Here is a 22,808-nt window from a genome sequence, read left to right as displayed (position 1 = left end):
ATTGTTGAGGAATGCAAAAACCATAGAATTCATGTTAAAAACCATGACATTCATTGAGAAAGATTAGTTACCCAATAAGAAAGACCACAAAAAAGCACTTGAAGGTAATCCAAAAGTATGGTGGATCAAGAAATCATAGAAAATGATCGTAGTCTTTTTCCAAAGCAGATCTGCCTGAAAAAGGATTGGATTCTGCTAATTATCAAATAATCTATGAGAAAAAGATATATTCTCAGAGATGTACTGAATTGACATCACTGATGCTTAAGACATCCAACTCTATCTTTAGAACATTTTGAAGACAAACCTATATGATTATGAATACTCATATTCTTTATTAATCAAAAAAATTCTGTTTAGGCCCACAAGATGCCATAATAATGTACGTTCAATACAATTGTCAATTCTCAGCAAATTTCGAGTCTATGCTTGGCAAGACTATTCTGAAAGCACTATACACAAATTTCATTATTGCATTTATCTAGAAAAGAATGGAATCAATGTAGAACACAATCATGGATCAAATGTTGGCATTTGAACGGTGAATCCTGAAGCTGCTTCATAAACAAATCTAGGAAGAAAGTGTCTGTAAGGATCTCCTTCTCTCTTCTGTAGCAAATATGTTATTGCTGCTTCTACTTCACTTTTCACTTCTAAATATAAATTATTTGCATTAGCCTTGTTCTTCAGTTCATCCTTTCTCCCTTCACATTAGATAAAAAATGAATGTTAGTTTCAAATTTTAATTTTGTATATGTGCACATAAAATTAAATAGTTTATGAATAGAATTAGTTTTATTGCGAGGAACAATAAATTAAACGTTGCACATGTTTGCATAAGCACCATGCAAAAGTTACTTCCTTTCGAACTACAGAGTGAAATACATTCACATGTGACAATTCAAAATTTAACATTCTGATTTTACAAGAGAAGTTAAGGGCTTGTGACAGAGCAGATAAACTAATTCCATGCAGAAGATTGTCATAAATATTTGAGTATTTTTGGAGCAGAATCATGTGGTTTCCTATCTCATTATATTTAGTTGAGTAGCTAGAAAACAAAATCTGGATATGAACTGGAATGCATGTTATGTTTGTTTGGATGAATTGGATACAGGAACATTTACATTATTTGCAATTTAACACTAAACATCTTTAGCATTTAATCCTTGAAATTATGGTTTTCTATTCCCCTTGGCCCATGAGTGTGAGGATTAGTAAGTGGGTAATGACAAATATCAATAATAACAAAACAAAGGTTCAAATGGTAATCCAATGCGATTATACATCAGGAAGATGTGAAAGGTTGTCAAATATAGAATCAGTGTATTATAAATATTGGTGAACAATACGTTATGACTTGAAAGACAGTTGTAACTGCATGTAACATGTTTCATACATTCTCTGTCTGGATTTAAATTCTGAACCCCTGATTTTTTTATGAAGAATTGGGACCTACAGGACTCTTTGAAATTATATCCAAGTTCCAGATTCAAAGTCAGAATGCATCTAATTTAGGAAAGCACTCAAAAAATTATTTTAAGCTGCTTCACTTGTAACATAATGCTAGTGGGGGCAACGTATACGCCTTAATCTTAATTCCATGGTTACCAATTATTAGTTTATTCCAATTGTGTTTGCTGCAAAACAACAATAGACTGATGTTGGCCGAGTGATTCTTTAACACTCCTCAGTTGACACTATGAACAAATGAGATAATCAACTATTTTAATCATGTCACATACTGAGCTCAGTCTTAGACAACAGTGAAGCTTCTCTAGTTTCTATACCAGTCAACAAATTCTTCTGATGTTCTCAATTTTTACATCAAATCTGAACCTGATGTGACATTCTTAATTCATGACAGGTAGCCTTAATTCACAGTTGTATAATATAGCAGGGATGTCATCTTGTATTGACAACAATGATGGATTCAAGGCTGGGAATGCCATAATTTTCAAGGGCATAAGCTTTCTGATTGTGTATGATTCTGTGAATACAAATAGCACTGGATATCTCATACAAACAGTAATACATCATCCATCACATCACATTGGTTTGGTCATGGCATTGTGTTGGAGGTACCTTTGCAATGATGTAGAAGCATCTCTGAGAACTAAGATGACATCATCAATAGTCACAGGCAAGTTAGTTCCTCTAATGCCATGGGAGAATTCAAGTGTTATAATGTTGCCAAGGAATATGGCTAGCATGAAGCATTAGTGTTCCAATATTGTGGCACCCAGTTTTACAGAATTATGATTAATTGGAACATCTACTTCCAGGAATTGTGTTATGCAGAACCCCACATTCTATTTGTTGAGTCATTGGCCTGCAGATTTGTCTTACTGAGCTGACTATCGTAAAAGGGACCTTGAACATATATCTGACCAGAGGCCTTCATTCTGATCCAAACTTATTGTCCTCAACTATTTCTTATGAATTGATTACATTTGCTTGGAAGCATTTGTTATAGAGGCCATCACTATCAATTTAATTTCCTGTAGTACATTGGAAACAACTACGAACCTTATACACCCCATGAAGCATGCAGCCTTAGCTGACAATAAAGGCTTCTCATGCATACTGGGGCCACTTTGACTCTGTTTTCTGCAGCCTTTTTCTCCCATCTACATGAGGGGAATTCTGTACTCATTCAGAATAATTTTATTGCCTCTCCTCCATTATCTCATAGGATTTCTGATTCCTCAATGGCCAACGTACCCTTCAAGCAATCCAGCAGTTTCACAATTTGATCCAGAGATGTTGCCTTTAAAGTTTCTCAAATTCATTCAATCTTTGACCTTCCTACATTCACTCCCTAAGCTACAAATTCATTGTCCATAAGACAACTTCATAAATTTAACACAAGCTAACTCCAAACTAGCACTAATGAGAAGTTTTTTAGTGCCCATCACCATTTTAATGAGCAAACCCAAGTGTGAAATTCTTTCATAGAAAACTAAGAGACCATGTATTTTCTCACGCATTGATGTGGTGTTACACGGGAAAATTGGTTTCGTACAGCTGAACTACATGATAGGTGTCATGGATAGCATTTCATCATGCCTCAATAAGGTGTTCCATCATAAAACTGGTTTCTTGCAGCATGATAGGTGCAATGGAAAGTATTTTGTTTAAGGCGAACGATCTCAAATGCTCTGCTCAGGAAATGACAATAGAGTTACCAATTAAAATCAAATGTTGAACACCCTAGCCTGGGCTCAACCACGCTAGAAGAGAATTTAAAAACATTTTTCTCTCATACATACATGAGCATAGATATCATCCAGACCTACAGAAAGAAGCATCATCAAATTGGTCATTGAAAGAATACAACTCAAATTCAACATTCACCTCTTCCCATCTTTTAGGGATTGTCTTTGTGTGCAAACTGAAAAAAAACAATACCCTGTCATTTTTTGTAAGAAAATGATAGCTAATATCACTAGGGAAGTTACCTTGCATACTGATGCAAAGCATCCTGGGTGTAAGAGCAATCTTGCATCACCATCCAAAAATATTTCCTTTTTTGTTTCTTGAATAAGGGTTGTCTCAATGTAGAGTTGTTGTCTGTGAAGACTTCCTACTTGGTAAGTTGGTCATAGGAGCTCAAAATGTCCTAATTTCAAAGGTGGGTGTTCATCTTGGATATGTCAGCCTACTAGTGGATGCTCAGTGCCATATCATGTGTATTTTTGGAGTTATTGCAGATTTTTGGTGTGCAATTTTGGTATAAAAACTTCAGGCTCAATGTTGAAGGGCTTAGAGGCCCTAGATGGGCTTCAAAATGGGGTTGACTAAAGTTTGCACGAGTTGGGCTTTGTAGATCAGAAGCTAGGAATTCTGAAAAGGGGTTATAATAGCCAATTGGAGCAATGGTTTGAAATTTATGGTCTTTTAAAGTTGGGTCGACCAAAATTTTCAAAATAAGTGTCAAAGGTGTATTGGGCTGACTCTATATGTAATTTTAGGGTTAGTCAGTCTCAAGGGTTTAGGTTTGATCTCTAGAAACTTCCTGGGTGATGTAAAAATGCCTATATAAGGATTGCTCGTACAATGTCTAGGACAACTCTGGGTGATAGTTTGTAGCTCTGTGTTGCAAATTATTGTAAGGAAGGCACCCATGTGGGTTTGCATATTGTACTTCAAAATTTTGTACTTCCGCATTTGTGGCAATAATAAGAATCCCACATTTTGTTCTCACAAATTGTTGTTATTTCTTTTTTTTTGTTATGTGTTTGTGGTATTAAGGGAAACACCCTTCATCAAGTGGTATCAAAGCAATTAAAGGGCTTTCTAATGAATGGTTCATAAGGCACAACACTTGCTAGAGACAAATGGGGTTGCAAGTAGAGTGAGTTTAACCATGGAGGAAACTTTGTAGTTAAGTGCGCTCAAGCTAGAGTAGTACTGGGATGGGTGACCTCTTGGGAAGTCCTAGTCTTCACCTTTGTGAGAATCACCTAGATCCAATGAGTGCTAAGTGTTCTATTTATTCTCATGAGAGATGGATTCACGTTGAATCACTACTCATGATACATGGGTCACTGAGTTTGACTCAAAAACTACACATTTAAATACTGGTAGCAATATCATAGTTCCCAATTGCGTAAACAAATCACCAACTGTGAAGCAGCTGCACCAAGACCGTGGTTTGGGCTGAGCGTGTAGACAAATCATTGATTGTGAGGTAGTGTGCACTAGGGTTTCAGCAGAAGCACAAAAATGCCTCCATGAAGAGAGTGCGGTGGAAGAGTTGTAGGTGTTACACCTGAGGGTTTTAGAGCCCTCCAGGAACAAATGCAAACATTAGATGAACAAATGCATAGAGAGATAAATCTTGTCGCAAGAGATGAAAGTGGGGATAAAGGCGAAGAAGAAAATGTTGAAGAGGAGGCAGTTCTGAACCCAGAAGAAGAGAGGTTTTTTAAGGCATCTCCAAGATTGGAAAAAAACCTAAGTTTGAGGTTGCCACATTTTTAGGAAATTTTGACCCAGAGTTCGTCGATTGGATCAATGAATTGGAGGAATACTTTTAAGTATGAAAATATTGAGGATCCTGATAGGGCCAAATTTGCGAAGGCCAAACTGAAGGGTCATGCGAATATCTGGTGGATGGAGACTCAATTGGAGCAAAATAGAAGAGGGAAAGATAAAATCACCAAATGGGATTGGATGATAGCTAAATTGAAGCGACAATTTATTCCTGTGAATTGTGAGCTTGATCTGCTAAAGAAAACGCAAAGGTTGAAGCAAGCAGGAAGATTTGTTCAAGAGTATACTGGGGATTTCTATCGAGTTCTCATCATAATTGGCCATATGGAAGCTGAAAAAGAGAATGTCGCCCGTTATCTTAACAAGTTGAGGCCAAGCATTTAGAAGGAGTTGAGTCTAGTCCGAATGAATAGTATTGAAGAGGCTGATGAATACTTGTCATTGATGTTGTAAAAACCCCAATTGTCCTTCGACTATAATACTGTTATGTAAATTATGATTTTTATTGTATTTTATATTTTTGTGAGTTTAGTAAATTTTGGATGCCAGAACTTGTAAGAGAATGAACCGCAATTATTCAAAGTCACACCAAAGCAATTGAAATAAACTCTTATTTTAATGATTTTGCTTACATAATCCAGCATGAACAAATTAAAAGAATCTGGTTATAATTATAGGAAATTGATACCAATTGACTGATCTCTTGGTGCAGGCCCAAATCGCAAGGTTGAGAATGCTGGAACGAGCTCTTTGATGCCGATTTGGTCATCCTCAGCTCCATGTTAATGCTTAGGCTCTAGTTGCAAATCGCAGATGATCAAAAATTGGAAGCCAAACTGCCCTTGCAATTCGTGACACATAAAACAAGCCCCAGATCCCTTTTTGCTGAATGCAGTTGCCTAAATTGCATACGAGAATGTTGCCAGGGTTCCCCACACTATTGATAGAAAAATGCTGACCCTGTCACTTATACCATCCAGCTCTGTGAAGGACTCAACGCATTTGAAACTCACAAAAGACTACTGCTCAGCCCACGTTATATTCCAGAAGTCAATCCGCAACCACTGAATGCCACCAATTTCGAACTTCTAGACAGCAACACGCTAATGTATGAAAAATATTCGAATCCTTTCTCAATTCCCAGAATGTTCGAATTCAATCTCCAAGCTACAATATGCACAGTAGGAGATTGTAAAAATATTATACCTCAGCAATGTTTTGCAATTAACCCTCAAATCGATCTCAGGATTCCTCAGAACAATTGCTTAAACCCTCGTCCAGTACTCACACAGATTCAATATGAATTTCAATGTAATAATCAAGATGTCTTTCCTTCTCACCAAAAAGCCATATTTATAATGCCATTTGAGCTATTCAACTTCACCCACACACCTTTCACTTAAAAAGCAACTTTATAATATAAAGTCTAATCACTTTATAATATAAAGTACTATGATTATTAAATGTGTATTAAATAATAATTAAAGCCAACAAGCTCTCCAATTAATATAACTTCAACAAAGAAAACCCAAAGAGAGACCAAATATCCAAAGCCAGATGATCATCTTGCCTGAACTGTTCAATCCAAAAACAACAACTGGCCATGAGTGACTTACTAAAAATAGTAAGTCCTAAAATAGCAATCTCCCAACAAAGACCCCCAAATCCAAACATCAGCTCATGAGGGTCGCGATGATGAGCTGACAAAACCATACTCCAAAGACCTACTAAATTGGGGACATTACAGATGTCAGTATTCCAACATGTAGCTATAGCACATGTGCCTGATTTGTTAAACTGCAAGTCTGAATATGTAATGTCCCTATTTTAAAATATAATTTTAATAATAATTTAATAAATAATGATAAGAAAATCATATTCAAGTATAGAAATAACAAATAAAAATTACATATATAATATATTATCAATAAAATAATATTTAGTATAATATTTCTAATAATTAAATAATAATAAATTTAATATGAATAAATAAATATATTAAATTAAATAGAAAAGAATATTGTAGAAAGTATGTTATCCTTCTAAATAAAATTTAATAATAAATGATAATAAATACAAAATAGATAAGTAAGAAATAATATAATATAAATTAATTAAATATAATAAAAAGACAAAAGCAATAAAAAGATGCGACTCTTTAAAATTAAGGTATGAAAGGGAGGAGAGTTCATTTTAAAGAGTAAGGAAGAAGAGAAGAAGAGAGGAGTCAAAGAAGAATTATTAGAAGAGGAATGAGAAGAAAAAAAGTGACCTTTTCAACTATTTTCAACGATGAAAGGATGCGACTCTTTGAAAGGGTTGTGATTATGAATGGTTGTGACTCTTAAACAATATTTTAACTATGAAGAGTTGTGACTTTTCAAAGGATTCTGATTATTAAAGGTTGTGATTTTTGAAAAGGATTGTGATTATGAAGGTTTGCTACTCTTTCAAAAGGGCATGGATGATAAATAAAGTATGGGAGGATTAAAAAATATTATACCTAAGATAGTTTAACTACAAAACCATCAGAGTATAGAAAGTAAAGAAACAAAACTAAGAGATATTGAATGTTGGAAATTGAAGTAATATATATTCTATGAAGGAATATAAAATTAAAAATCTAAAGGGAACTAGAGGTTTGTTCATTTGATATGTTTATTTCATAAATAAATATGAATCATTTGGTAGATAAAATTACCAGGATCAAGGATTGAGATGAGAACTTTATAGTTCTCATAGAGATCAAGTAAGAGTTTGGTAGAGATCATTCATTAGAATGTCAAGTTTCTTTTGAGAAAACTCAAAGATTAGAGGGCATTCTTGATTGAATGTCGGGATTCCAAATTGGAACCTAGAGAGATTTTTAGAGAATCTCTTTGAGAGCAATATATATTGTAGTGGTTAATCATGTGCATGTGTTAGAGACAAGAGGCTTGGTTAGAGGTGGGATCTCTACCAAGTATGTATTGTTAATGAGTTCACTCATTAATAGACATCCTAGGGGCCTTAGAAGGTGCTCTTAACATGATGGTTTCCTAACTGAGAGTTATTCTCATTAGAGGGTTAGCTAAATCAGAGTAGAGCCTCCTTCAAAGGATTAGGTGGGTTTAGTATGGGAATTAGTACTTAAATGATTTAATAATATTCATCTTGTTAATTTCTAATAATTGTTTTATACTCATATATATTTATCTTGTCTTTTCCATCTACTAACATTTGTTACAGGTTTAAGTATCATATACTCAAGATGGGAGAAGGGACATTACAGAATAGATGAAGAGTGTTCCATGAGGTTGTCACGAAGTCATTTGTCAAGTACAATACAAAGCCTAAAGTTGCCTTAATTAATAAGCATATGCTATATTAAAACAAGAGGTGATGTCGTGGATAAGAAGAAAAGCTACAGAAGCAAGCACAAATATAATATTGAGATGGACTAACATGACTTCCAAGAAAGGAACAGTGATAATTTCAAGGTATTTGCAAGCCACCTTATTCTGATAAGAAACCGAATTTGATATTGATGTAAGGCAGTCATGAACAATCAGACACCATGCTGCATCTATGTGAAAAGAAACAAACGATAACTATAAAAACTCCCAGATTATTAAATGAAGTGATGGTGAAGAGTAAAGGAAGATGCATATTCAATAATAAATAAATAACACTGACGGAAATAGCTTGAAAGACAATATTCAAATAAATAACGACGAGTGTTCAACAGCCTGTTAAGCCTTCACAGGATCCACACATCAATAATTTGCAGCGATTAAGGAAATCAAGCAAGAGGAGAACATAATGGTTCTTGAAGGAGAATCTAAAGTCTACACTGTAAATCAAAGCCTTGATATTGCTCAGAAATCAAAATATGAATCACGAAATTATAATTGATGAAAATGAGTAACTGCAGGTATTACTGATGATGATTCGATTGTACAGCCACAAGACAAACAGAGCCCAATATACACCTATTCATAGACACTGGATCTGCATATACAGTAATAGCATTTTCAGCAATACAACGCAATATTCCGGAACTGATTTGTGATATCGAGAGTCTGTGTGAGTTGACCGTTGGAAAGAGATACGGTTGGGTTTTTAGAGATGCCGCCTGAGCCCTCATATACTTAAGGCATATCATCGCTATGATAATCCTTCAAATAGATATCGATTGAAACATAAGATCGGGACGTCTTAGCCTGTGTGGCAGGTCAGAACTTGATATAAAAGAACACATACACTTGCACGTGTAAAGTTACAAGCAATCTACACATACGGTTGGAATACAAAATAGTTTGTTGAGTATATAATAAAAATTTATTATACAATATCAAAAGCCAACGGATAGCGTATGAAGTCCTCACGGCACTGATATAAATTCATTTCAGCTTTCATTCAAAGACTCGATCAAAGATATTTGACGGTAATCATTGGTGAGTCGGAAGAGGATATATTTAAAAGAAAGCATTGTGAGAAGATGAGTCCACAATCTTTACAAGTAAATACTATTACATAAGTCTGAGTCGGCGATGAAATACAAAAGACGACAAGGTTAAGACAATCACAAAATGAAGTAATATAAATAATGTTTATTTCATTATATTTATGAAGAAATGCGATCATAAAAAGGCATGATTATTTTGAATAAAGATTTCAATGCAGAAGTGTAATTAAAAATAAGTCAATGGTGTTAAAGACGATGGTATCAAGCTAATTTTTGTTTGGAGGACATATGACTTTTCAGTTTGAAAAGTTACACCCATATGTGGAGTATAAATAAGAAATCAATTTTGAAGAAGAGTGAATGAGGAATAAGGGAATTGAAGTCAGCAGCTTGAGCAGCTTGGATCAAAGCGGTTTCCTACCAACCTGTAGGAATTGGGCTAAGTTATTATCGGTGCTGACTTTGAAGATTTTCAGATTGATTTTGTGATTTGGTTACCGGCATTATGGATGGTGATAGAAGATTCATTCAAGGTAGATATTATATGCGCAGAGGGTGTACTTCTTTGCCTAGGGATGCAGTGCTATCAAATACCATCTATAGATACAATTTAGTTTCTAGTGGTGGCAGTTGGTGGTGTTTCTATATTTGCCGATTCGGATGATGACATGGGCGTTGTGGATACAATGGAGGTGAGTGCATTTGTTGAGAGCAACAGAAAACCACATATTGCACCTAGTTCTCTTGTGGCTTCATCTTTTACAAGGGTTACTAGAGATGATCAGGATTCTAGTGAGGAATGTAGTGAGTTATATTTTATGGGGAGTTGGCACTAATTCAGATTTGTGCAAGAGTCGTATGTTGTGCAGAGTTGTTTGTACCTAAGTCTGATGATTGGCGAAATGATTGGGTTAGTGCAAAGGACATACTGGGACCTTCTATGGATTTGACTGCAGGTGACACTTGGGCACAAGTGTTTGGTGTTATATTGCAGGTCATGTTATTGGTTCTGTTTATGGTATTGACATTTTGTTGGCTTAATGAGGATAGGGACATCACTTGCTTCTTATGGGATCCTCGTGGAGGTTTTTGTATGATGCCAGATTGCTTGATGACAAAAAATCTTGGGGAGGGAGGACTGTAATGTCCTCGTTTTTCGCAAAACTACGCAGTTGATGGAGTTAGCTCATCATAGTGACCCTCGTGAGTTGACAGGGTGTTTTGAGGGTCCTAACTGTAGATTTACTATTTTTAGTAGGCCTATTTTTGGCAATGCAGTGAGTGGCTTCGGCAGTTGGTCGTCACCTGCAATAACTAAAATTAATAATTGCTTTAGCTCTTATTTATTCATTAATTATTAAGTTGCATTATTATAATAATGTTTATATTATTTTAATAATGACATTAAGTGATATTTCCATGGTTACCGGGAGACCCGTCTCCCCCCTAAAAGTCGCGTCTCGGAGACTTTTCGCGTCTCCGGAGACCTCAAAAAAGGTTGGAGACTTCACGACAAAGTCTCCTGAAGTCTCCCCGTCTCCTAATCCAAAAAGTGAAGTCTCCCCAAAGTCTCCTGGTAAAATATAAATGTAAAATATAATATTAAATAATTTTATATATTTTAGCCCTCATTTTAATGTTTTTAATACAAAAATTAAGACCACTGACAATTTAAATGATTAAATCATTTAAAATATTTTATTTAATAAATTAATAACTTTAAAAACATTAGAAAACTTTTTAAAAATTATTTTTATTCAACAATTTAAATGATTAAATCATTTAAAATGTTTTTGGAGAGTGATGATTTTTTGGAGAGCATGATAGCTGAAGACCTTGAGATGGATGATCACAACCTTGTGGAGTAGATGATAGTACCATCGACATACTAATACTACATATATTTCTATTTTTTGTTTATTGTACAAAGTGTTCGTTTGCATATCGGCAATTCAGCTTCAAACTATACTTTTTTGAATTTAAAATTTGAATATGTAATGATAATCTCAGCGATTATCAATCTGATATGATGGTGATCATATGCAATATTAGAAAAACAAATATGTCTATGAGATACAATATCGTGATCATGTGAGTTTTGAAATCTTTGACTCTGAGTCTATTTTAATTTTTAATGTGACATTACTATTATTATTTACTTTAGTCTTACAGTATTACTATTTTCAAATTTTGTATTTACTTCTAGTATTACTCTTTAAACTATTAAAAAAAATTTTTAAAAAAAATTTTGCCCTCTCCAAGTACCCCCGTCTCCTATTTGAAAAATTGCCGTACCGGAGACCTCGAAGTCTCCCCGTCTCTTGGTGACCTTGGATATTTCTAAAAAGTGCATTGAAAAGTTTCTAGTATTGAATTCTTTTGGAAAACTTCCACAATTTCTGAAGTGGAGGGTTTTAAGAAACTTTGGCCAATGAAGGATTATAAATGAGAGCTCATTTTATTGGGAAAAGCACGCTTGAAATTTTTTTTTTTTTTTTTGTGCCTTTGTGGTTTTTTCTTGAGTTCTGATTTCTGTTGCCCTTGCTGAAGTATAAGGGTTAATTCTGAAAAGTGACAATTCACAGCTGAAGTATTGTGAATTAGATTTCTAAGATTTATTAATCTTCTATTTTTGTGATTCTGTTGCTTTGGAAGAAGTCTTCTTGTTGGGAGTTGGAGTGGATTAAATTTTGAAAATTGTGAAATTGGAGATTGTTGGAGTCATCCTACTGTATGACCTGTGGATGGAAGACATCTATTGTGGGAAATTTAATTACATAACCACCTACAAGTTGCAAGGGTTTGATCTGAATTTATTGTGAGGAGTCTACAGGCGGTGTCATGCATTTCTAGACACTCAGTGTTTTTCTATTTGAGAGCTTGTTTGGCATTTGAGGCTGCCATTTGTCATCTGAGAAGGCAGTGTTTGGGTATTAGTGGGTGGCAAACATAGCTAGAGGCATTCATGAGACTCTGCTAGGCTTGAACTTGACAGTTGGGGCTCTCCTAGAGGGCACAATTCTAAGCTGGCATTTACAGTATGCTAAATCTGCATTGAACGACTAGTTGCTGAAGCCTTTAGAGGTGTTACTTGTCTCTGTATCTTGTGGCGTTTATAAAGCAAAATTCCAAGGCCGTGAGTCTCCTATTGGACCTAATTTTGCATTGCAATTGGAGGTGGCAACTACCTTCCATGTTGGTGTTCAGATTTCATGTGATTGGTCAACATTTTGCAACTGTTATTTGAGTGCCTGGCTGCCTGGATTAACATCATTCGGAGGCTGCAATTGATGGTGTAGCTGGAGACCCATCGTGAGATCATTATCAGGTTCACAGTCTGAAATAAATAATAATTGCTTATTGTGCAGTAAATATTGTGATGATATTTGTTAAACTTGTTATTGTTATAATTTGGTTTTCGCTCAACTCTTGCAATTCTTATTCCTTGGCATAATATTTGCAAGAATAGTTTCAATTGCAAGTTGGTCATTATTTCAGAACTGCATACTATTGTTTGGTATTTGTTATGGCAAAATGTGAAGGGCCAAAATCAACTAAAATTTGTGAGTGGTTGTGCATCTTCTGATATGGTGACTAATATTTACAACATTTTTTTTAGTGTTAACAGTTTGTCTACCAAATGTTTGACGAAATGTCTAACTCTTGATTCGCAAAATAAATTGATGTTTGTTAAGGATATAGCCGGCTAAGGGATTTTAAAGAAGAGCAGAAAATATATATATATATATATTCAAATATTGTAAATCTGATATATATATTTAATTAGAATTTGTAAAGGAGTGTGAGGAGTCTCAAATAATATATCTATAGAAAGAGATTGGTTGACTTCAAGACGAGAAATTATTCAATTCCATCATCAGTTGTAAAATCAAAAAAGGCAGTGGTGGAGTTTCAGATTTAAAATCAGAAGTGGAAGTAGGTCCTTCCAGCAGGTTGAAGCTTGAGAATTGTGGGAGTTGTAGCCTCCAGCGAGTTGGTGCTCGTAAAATTGAGGTTGGAGCCTCTTGTAGGTCAGAGCCTACAAACATATTGTAAAAACACTCAAGGAAATATAAAAGCAATTATTTGCCGTGGTTTTCTCTCGCATTGGGTTTCCACATAAAATTGTGTTATTGTGTTCAAGTGCATAATTGTTGATTTTTGTATCTAAAATAATTGTTTGGATAAAAGCTTTAAAATTGGCAGAATCATTAATATACTAATTCATTGATGCAGGCAAGGGATGAATAACTAGGCCAAAGGCACGCCCAGCTATCCAAACCACCCTACAAGAGTTAACACAACGGAAGCAAACACGAGAAACAACACCAAGGAAAGAGAGAACAAGGATATATTTATTGATTCATCAAATATTTAGCATACATGCCCAGCTGTAAGGCCTTCTGGGTTACGGCTAATTACAAACGTGCAACTTCCAGATCTCCAAATCAGCTTTTTAAATCCACATATCTCTTTTCTTTTGAACTCTCCCACCAAAAATCTGCCCTAACCCTAAACCTAAACACCCTACTTATTCTTGCCAAAATGGCTTACGGATAATTCTAGAACATAGAGAAACCACAAGTCGGCCCTCATCAAATATAATTAACTATACCAAAATTAAATGTGAGCAAAGTCGGCCAAATTGGAACTAGGCAGAATGAACTAATGTGCAGGATTACAAAGAAACCCAGGATGCTCCTGCATCAGACAACCAAGGTTGGAAAAAAAACGATTCTCCTGAATCATGCAAGTGTCACACCCTGAGCTAAATCCAACTCAGACTGAGAAATCCATGTAGCATCTTCAACTGGTCTATTATTCCACTTCACCAAATATTCATAGTAATCTTTTCCTCCTGTGCTCTTACCAACTCTTTGATCTAATATCTGTTCAACCTCTTTGATTTACTTCTTAGGATAATCATCAGGTACAACAATTTCATCCTCTGACTCATGATACTTATACAAATCAACAATATTGAATATAGGAGATATATCCATGTCATCAAGTAACTCAACTTCATAAGCATTACCACTATCAAATTTCTTCAAGATCTTACAAGGTCCAAATTTCTTCATCTTTAGCTTATTGTATGTTCTAGCTGAGAATCTTCCTTTTTCAGATGAACCATCACCTTATCACCAACCTGAAAATCATGGTGTCTTCTAGACTGATCAACATTCTCTTTATACTTCTGATTACTTTGTTCCAATCTCAACTTCACTTCCTTATGCAAAGACTCCATAAAATCAGCAAATTCTTCTCCTGCAGTGCTTCTCTTTTCTTCACCACCAACATCTCTCAAATCTGATATGCCTCTAGGATGCATTTCAGTAACAATCTCAAAAGGTGTCTTTCCTGTACTTCTATTCACAGAATTGTTATATGCAAATTCAGCTTGTGCCAATAACATCTCCCAATTACTTGGCTTATTCCCAACCAAACATCTTAGCAAATTACCCAAGCTTCTATTCACAACCTCTGTCTATCCATCTGTTTGTGGATGGAATGTAAAAGTAAACTTCAACTCAGTACCCATCTTCTTCCACAAAGTCTTCCAAAAATATCCAACAAACTTACTATCTCTGTCAGAAATAATACTTCTTGGTAATCCATGCAATCTCACAATCTCTTTAAAAAAAAGTTTAGCAACATGCTCAGCATCTGATGTCTTCTTACATGGTATAAAATGAGTCATCTTAGAAAATCTGTCCACTACCATAAATATGGAATCATACCCTTTCATTGTCTTAGGCAATCCAAGAACAAAATCCATACTAATGTCAGTCCAAGGTTTCTTAGGAACAGTAATAGGTGTATACAAACCAGTATTTTGACTCACTCCTTTTGCAACTTGACAAACTCCACAACTCTTTACAAATTTTTGAACATCCTTATACATTTATGGCCAATAATATTTTTCTTTCAGCAAACCCAATGTCTTATCAATTCCAAAATGTCCAGCTAATCCACCACTATGCTTTTCCTTAATTAGATTCAACCTCATAGAACTTCTAGGAATACACAACTGAATGTCTTTGAACAACATACCTTCTTGAATGAAATACTCATCATACGTATTTATGTGATCTGTCAGATTTGGTGCTCTGCACTCTCTCCATGCCTCAGAAAAATCAGAATCAGCATCATATAACTCTTTCATCTCATCAAAACCAAGAACTTCAACCTTCATTTCAGTCAACAAAGAACGTCTTCTACTCAATGCATCAGCAACTTTGTTAGTAACTCCACTCTTATGCTTAATCACAAATGTAAAACTCTGCAAATATTCAACCCACTTCATATGTCTTTGATTCAATTTATGTTGACTTCCCAAGTATTGTAAAGCTTTATGATCAGTATACAACACAAACTCCTTAGGCATCAAGTAATGTCTCCACTTCTTCAATGCTTGAACAATAGCATAAAACTTTTGATCATACACAGAATATTTCCTTCTAGCATCATTCAACTTTTCACTAAAGAAAGCAACAGATTTACCTTCTTGACTTAATACAGCTCCTATTGCATTACTGCTTGCATCACATTCAACTTGAAATACTTTGTTGAAATCAGGCAAAGCCAATACCAGTAATTCTGCAACCTTTTGTTTCACAGTCTCAAAACTCTTATCAGCTCCATGTGTCCACTTGAATTTCTTTTTATCTCCCCTCATTGTCTCAGTCATAGCATTGCAAACAACACTGAAATTCTTTATAAACTTTCTATAAAAACTAGCTAAACCATGAAATGATCTTACCTCGCTCACATTCTCAGGTGTAGGCCATTCCAAAATTGCTTTAACCTTCTCAGGATCCATCTTCAAACCATCAACTGAAATCACAAATCCCAGATACACAATCTCCTCTTGCATAAAAGAACACTTTTTTAGATTAATCAGCAACTTTTCCTCTTTCAACCTCTGCAATACTTGTTTAATATGCTCAAGATGTTCTTCCATAGTCTTACTGAATATCAGAATATCATTCAAATAAACAATCACAAACTTACCCAAAAATCTTTTCAGAACTTCATTCATTAACCTCATGAAAGTACTAGGTGCATTAGTCAAACAAAAGGCATAACCAACCATTCATACAAACCATCTTTTGTCTTGAAAGCAGTCTTCCATTCATCACCTTTTCTGATTCTGATCTAATGATAGCCACTCTTCAAATCAATCTTGGTAAAATACTTTGCTCCACTTAAACAATCCATTATGTCATCCATCCTTGGCATAGGAAACCTATATTTCACTGTTATCTTGTTAATGGCTCTAAAATCAGTACACATTCTCCATTCTCCATTTTTTTATGTGCTGATACAGCAGGTACAGCACATGGACTCAAGCTTTCTCTGATCAAACCTTTTTGCAACAACTCATGCACTTGTCTGTTATTTCTTCATTCTCTGTAGGTGTCAATCTATATAGTGCTTTGTTTGGCAAACTTGCTCCAGGAATCAAATCCATACAATGACTTATACTTCTTACTGGAGGTAATCCATCAGGAAGATCATCAGCAATAATGTCTTTATATTCATCGAGCAATTTTGCAATTTCTTCTGGCACTTGGTCAACACTACCATCTGTCACTCGGTTACCACTATCTAGCACTCGGTTAGCATTATTCTCTTGCACTTGGCCTTCATTGACAAAACTTGGTTTTCTTGAAATTATGGCAAAACAAACCTGATTCTTCTTCACTTCCTTTTCAAATTGTTTCCCATTAACCATACAAATCTTTACAGTAGTACAATTAACCTCATCTGGAACTTCAATAAAAGGCAACAATGTTTGTTTCTTCCCATTCACCTAAAGAGTATATTGATTCAATCTTCCATCATGTACAGCATGTCTATCATATTGCCAAGGTCTACCCAACAAAATATGACAACAATCCATGGGCATAATATCACACAAAACTTCATCAACATAATGTCCAATTTTAAATTTCACAAGGCATTGCTCACTTACCAATATCTTATGCTCATCTTTGATCCATGAAACATGATAAGGTTTGGGATGTTTCAGCCTCTCTAATTGCAACTTGGTAACCAGCTCTTCTGATGCCAAATTTGTAAAACTCCCACTGTCAATGATCACTTTGCAGTATTTTCCAACCATCTTACATCTTGTCTTGAAAAGACTTCTCCTTAAAACAAGTTCCTCATCACTTCTTTTATTACATAAGGTTCTTCTCACCATCAGATTTTCTCCAACTTCAGGTCCACTTGGTGAACTTTCAATGTCTTCTTGAATCACAGCATTTCTATTATTCTATCCACTTTCAAAGGATCTACATTCAAAAGATCTATGCCCTTTTTTGCCACATCTAAACAATTACCATGAAATCCACTTCTAGAATAGGAATTACCTCTTCCCCGGTAAGAATTAGTGCCTCCTTGGTAAGAATTACCACCTTTCCATTCAGTCTTGCCTTTATCATCACTCTTCCATTCAGATTTGCCTTTATCTTGCATAGAATTGTCATATCTACTACTTTCTCCACAAGATCTACCTCTACCTCTTTGGAATCTACCACCTCTACCTCGTTGTCTTTGTTCATGCTTCTTTGTCAAGATCTCCGCAGCCTTCAAGCCATATTGGTATGCTTCTTCCACACTTTCCAACTTCACAAAACTTATCTCATCTTGAATTCCAGATCTCAATCCATTAATGTATCTTGCAATTTTCTCAACATCATCATCCACATGTCTAGATCTGATGTCCAATCTATAGAATTCCTCGGTATATTCTTTCACAGTCATGTTCCTTTGTTTCAAATTTTGCATCTTTCTCAATAAGTTAACTTGGTAATCAGCAGGAAGGAATTTGTTCTTTACCTTGTTCACCATCTTTGGCCAAGTTCTTATCTTCTCCTTTCCTCTCCTTTGTCTATCAATTTGCAAGTGCTCCCACCATAATGATGCATGACCTTTCAGCTTAGCGACTGCAATCTTCACCTTTCTGTTATCAGGAGTGTTTTCATACTCAAAGAACTTCTCCATATCAGAGATCCAATCCAGCATAGTATTTGTATCCAATTTCCCATCATAAGGAACAACTTCTACAACAGGCTTTGAATTTGCCCTAGACAATAATCGCAACAATCTTTCCTCATCTCGATCTTCTTTAGGTTTTGGATTATGGTTTGGTGCTGTTGCTTCATCATCACTTACATCTTCAAGATGCGCTCCTCTCCTCTGGGCTGTCTCCACAGCATCTAATCTGGCTGTAATTTGTCTTAACTGATCCAATATAGCGTTATCAACATTATTTCCTCTACTACGAACCATCTTTACAAATCAGGTTCCTGCAAGATCATAACCCTCTGCAAGTTATAGGTCAAATCCACAGATCTGCCACCCTACAAGTAGATTCAAATCAGGGTTCTACACGATCCAATCTCCACAAGGATGAACTTCAGTCTCTGATACCAACTGATGCAGGCAAGAGATGAATAACTAGGCCAAAGGCACACCCAGCTATCCAAACCACCCTACAAGAGTTAACACAACAGAAGCAAACACGAGGAACAACACCAAGGAAAGAGAGAACAAGGATATATTTATTGATTCATCAAATATTTAGCATACATGCCCAGCTGTAAGGCCTTTTGGGTTACGGCCAATTACAAATGTATAACTTCCAGATCTCCAAATCAGCTTTTTAAATCCACATATCTCTTTTCTTTTGAACTCTCCCACCAAAAATCTGCCCTAACCCTAAACCTAAACACCCTACTTATGCTTACGGATAATTCTAGAACATAGAGAAACCACAAGTCGGCCCTTATCAAATATAATTAACTATACCAAAATTAAATGTGAGCAAAGTCGGCCAAATTGGAACTAGGCAGAATGAACTAATGTGCAGGATTACAAAGAAACCTAGGATGCTCCTGCATCATTCATGCCCCCTCTCAGTATATTCATGTGCCCTTCAGAGGCATACCAATTTTCCCAAAGAGTTGAGAAAAAGTTGAACAAGAAGTGGAAGATTTGGCGAACGGTCTTATGGAGGATGAAATGATGATCAAAAGAACTAGGATGAGGCTGGCAGTAGCAGCCACAACTAGAGGGAAAACAATTCCAATCATTTCCATAATCATAACATAGAGATCAAAGAGGAAGAAGCGGAGGGCAAGGATCTAGAAGAGGAGATTTCTGTGGAAAATGCTTTCATTGCGAAGAAGGGCACAAAGCATTTGAATATTCCCAACGCTGAGGGAGGACAGATTGGAGAAAAGAAGGCCAAGCTAGAGTTGTGCATGTTGATGAAGATGCCAAATCATCACATTCTGAAGATGTTGAAAGAGAAATCTTAGTTGGCAGAAAAGTCCTACAGAGTGATGAGAATGAACCTAATCAAAGGAGGGGCTTGTTTCGTACAAAGTACAAATCTGAAGATAAGTGTAGCGATGTGATCATTGATGGTGGAAGTACTAATAATCTGGTGGCAGAAAAGATGGTCACAAAGTTTAAACTGAAGAGGCATAAACACCTACATCCATACTGTATTGCATGGGTGCAAGATGATCACAAGATCATGGTCAATGAACAATGCCTAGTGAAGTTCAAGATTGGAAGTTGCCAAGATGAGGTGCTTTGTGATATCATACCTATGGACATATGTCATATGTTTTTGGGTAGACTATGGCAGTTTGACAAGCATGTTGTATATGATGAGCTTGCAAATACCTACATAGTGACAAAAGATGGGGTGAAACACAAGCTGAAGCCATTGAAGGATATAGATGAAAAGGTATGTAGTGCTGCTAGAATGTGTTGTTGATGGAAAACAGTTTCTTGAGGGTATGAAGCGTGAGTGTATGTGTTCTGCTCTAATTCCAAAAGATGGTAAAGAAGTAGAAGAGGTGCTTGCAGAAGTTGTAGATTTGTTGGAAGAGTTTCTAGATATTGTATCAGATAATGTACCTGATGGATTACCACCAGTGTGAAAGATTAGTCACCAAATGGACTTGATTCCAAGAGCTAATTTGCATGAGTTGTTATAGAAGAGGTTGATTCGAGAGAGTCCGAGTCCATGTGTTGTACCAACAGTATTGGCACCAAAGAAGAATGGAGAATGGAGGATGTGTAAAAATTCTTGAGCTATCAATAAAATCACAATCAAGTATAGATTTTCATTGCCGTAGATGGACAATATCATGGATTGTTTGAGTGGAGCTGTGTATTTCACAAAGATAGATCTAAAGAGTGGGTACCATCAGATTTGCATTAGAGAAGGAGATAAGTGGAAGACTATCTTCAAGTTAAGGGAAGGATTATACGAGTGGTTAGTCATGTCTTTTGAGCTAACTAATGCATCGAGAACTTTCATGTGGCTGAATGAGGTACTAAAGGAGTTTTTGGGTAAGTTTGCCATTGTTTACCTAGATGATATTTTGATCTTTAGTAAGACATTGCAGGAGTATTTGATACACATTCATAAGGTGTTTGATAAGTTAAGGGAAAAAAGGTTGCTAATAAATTTGAAGAAGTGTAGTTTTGTGAAGGAGTTGGTGTACCTAAGATTTGTAGTTTCAGTAGAAGGTCAGAAAATGGACCCTGAGAAAGTAAAGGCTATCCTTGAATGGACTACTCCAAGGAGTGCGACTGAGGTAACATGTTTTCATGAAATGGCTAGTTTTTACAAAAAGTTTATCAGAGGTTTTAATGGTATTTGTGAGTCTTTGATTGAAACAATGAGAGGGGATAGGAAAGAATTTAAGTGGATTGTAGGAGCAAATAAGAGTTTTAATTTGTTGAAACATAAAGTTATAGAGCAACTTGTTTTAGCACTTTCAAATTTTACCAAGGTGTTTCAAGTAGACTGTGATGCTAGTGGTACTGCAATAGAAGTTGTTTTTAGCCAAAAAAGTAGACTTGTCGCTTATTTCAGCGAGAAATTGAATGATGCCAAAATAAAGTATTTTGTTTATGATCAGGAATTTTATGCTATAGTTCAAGCATTGAAGATGTGGGGACACTATCTTCTTCCTAAAGGAGTTTGTTTTGTATACTGATCATCAAGCTTTGTAATGTTTGAATAGTCAAAGAACATTGAACCAAAAGCATTTCAAATGAGTTGCGTTTTTGCAGAGTTATACAGTTGTTTCAAAACACAGGAGTGGGAAGTCTAACAAAGTTGCAGATGCTCTTAGTAGGAGACAAATTTTGCTAACAAATATGCAGATTGAGTTGGTTGGGTTCAAGGAATTCAAGAATTTATATCCAAAGGATCTTGATTTTGGTGAAGCTTGGAAGAATGTACAAAACTTGTTACATCAAAAAACACAATATTAACCGAGCTACTCTAAGACAGTTTCGTCGGTGAATGAAGGAACACAATATTAACTGAGTTACTACAGTTGTCACCAATGTTGGCTTGATTTTTTTACATGATTTGATTAAGTGTTGGAATCATGTATAAGTAAGACAGTTTAGTCGGTGAATGAAGGAACACAGTATTAATCAAGCTATTGTAGTTGTCACCGAGCATCTGAAGAAGAGATGTAGCAATTGTAGTGTTAACCGAGCAATTTCAGTATTAACCAAGTCTAGTATTGACCGAGCGAGATTTAATATTATGTAAGCATAAGGAAGAACAGTTTCAAAAAACATTTAATCTGAGGCCAACATTTGATGAAAATAAAGATTGTTTGAGAAGTTTCAAAGATAAGGATAAAGTTTGTTACAAAATCGATGGCTGAAGAAATTCAAAGAAGATCTAATGAAGGATATTCAACAATTGGAAATGGAGCACAAAGTTCAAGGTGAAAGTATATTTCCCAAGTGTCTAGATTCAATGAACATGAACCTAATGGAGATCTCATGATTGTGATTAAGTGGGAAAACCTAGAAGATTCTAGAGAAATGACAAAAGTTTTCTATTTAAAGTTAGAACATGATGTTTATTGTTGTTGATAGTATTGACTGTTGTTGATCAAGTTGATGAAGAAATAAGGAGAATTGAGCTGAACAGTAGTGTGAAGATCAAGCAAATGAAGTGCTAAGTTGATGTGTGGATTGTGTGAATCAGCCAGAAAAGATCAGAAGATAGAGATTGAGTGAAGCAGAGATCTGAACAAGCAAGGTAGCGTTAAACTAACAAATCATTTCATTGTTACTCTCTAATTATTGTAACAAAGATCTAAATGAGCAAGGTAGTGCTAAACCTAATAGATCATTTCACTGTTACACTCTAATCATTGTAACAGAAACATCTCATAATTGAGTGGACTTAATAGTCTTTGTAATGCAGCAAGAATCCGAGGGTACCCCTATTGGAGGTAATCTAGATCCCTGCAAATAACCACACAATGGAAACACAACAATAATGTAAGATCTGATACCA

General features: G+C 35.5%; 1 protein-coding gene across 1 annotated transcript in view; it reads right to left on the bottom strand.

Moving 5' to 3' along the window:
• Positions 1 to 312: 312 nt before the first annotated feature.
• LOC149554605 (phytyl ester synthase 1, chloroplastic-like) overlaps positions 313 to 22,808 on the bottom strand; it is a 256,115-nt gene continuing 233,619 nt past the window's right edge. Inside the window, exon 14 of the mRNA XM_089828658.1 lies at positions 313 to 704. Coding sequence (XP_089684784.1) covers positions 514 to 704 — 191 coding nt within the window. The 3' untranslated portion in view covers positions 313 to 513. The remainder of the gene's footprint in view (positions 705 to 22,808) is intronic.

This window comes from Cupressus sempervirens, chromosome 5 (genome assembly GCF_028749045.1).
Source record: "Cupressus sempervirens isolate cs-2001-9-10 chromosome 5, ASM2874904v1, whole genome shotgun sequence".
NCBI lineage: Eukaryota > Viridiplantae > Streptophyta > Pinopsida > Cupressales > Cupressaceae > Cupressus > Cupressus sempervirens.
This window is presented reverse-complemented; position numbering and strand designations above follow the sequence as displayed.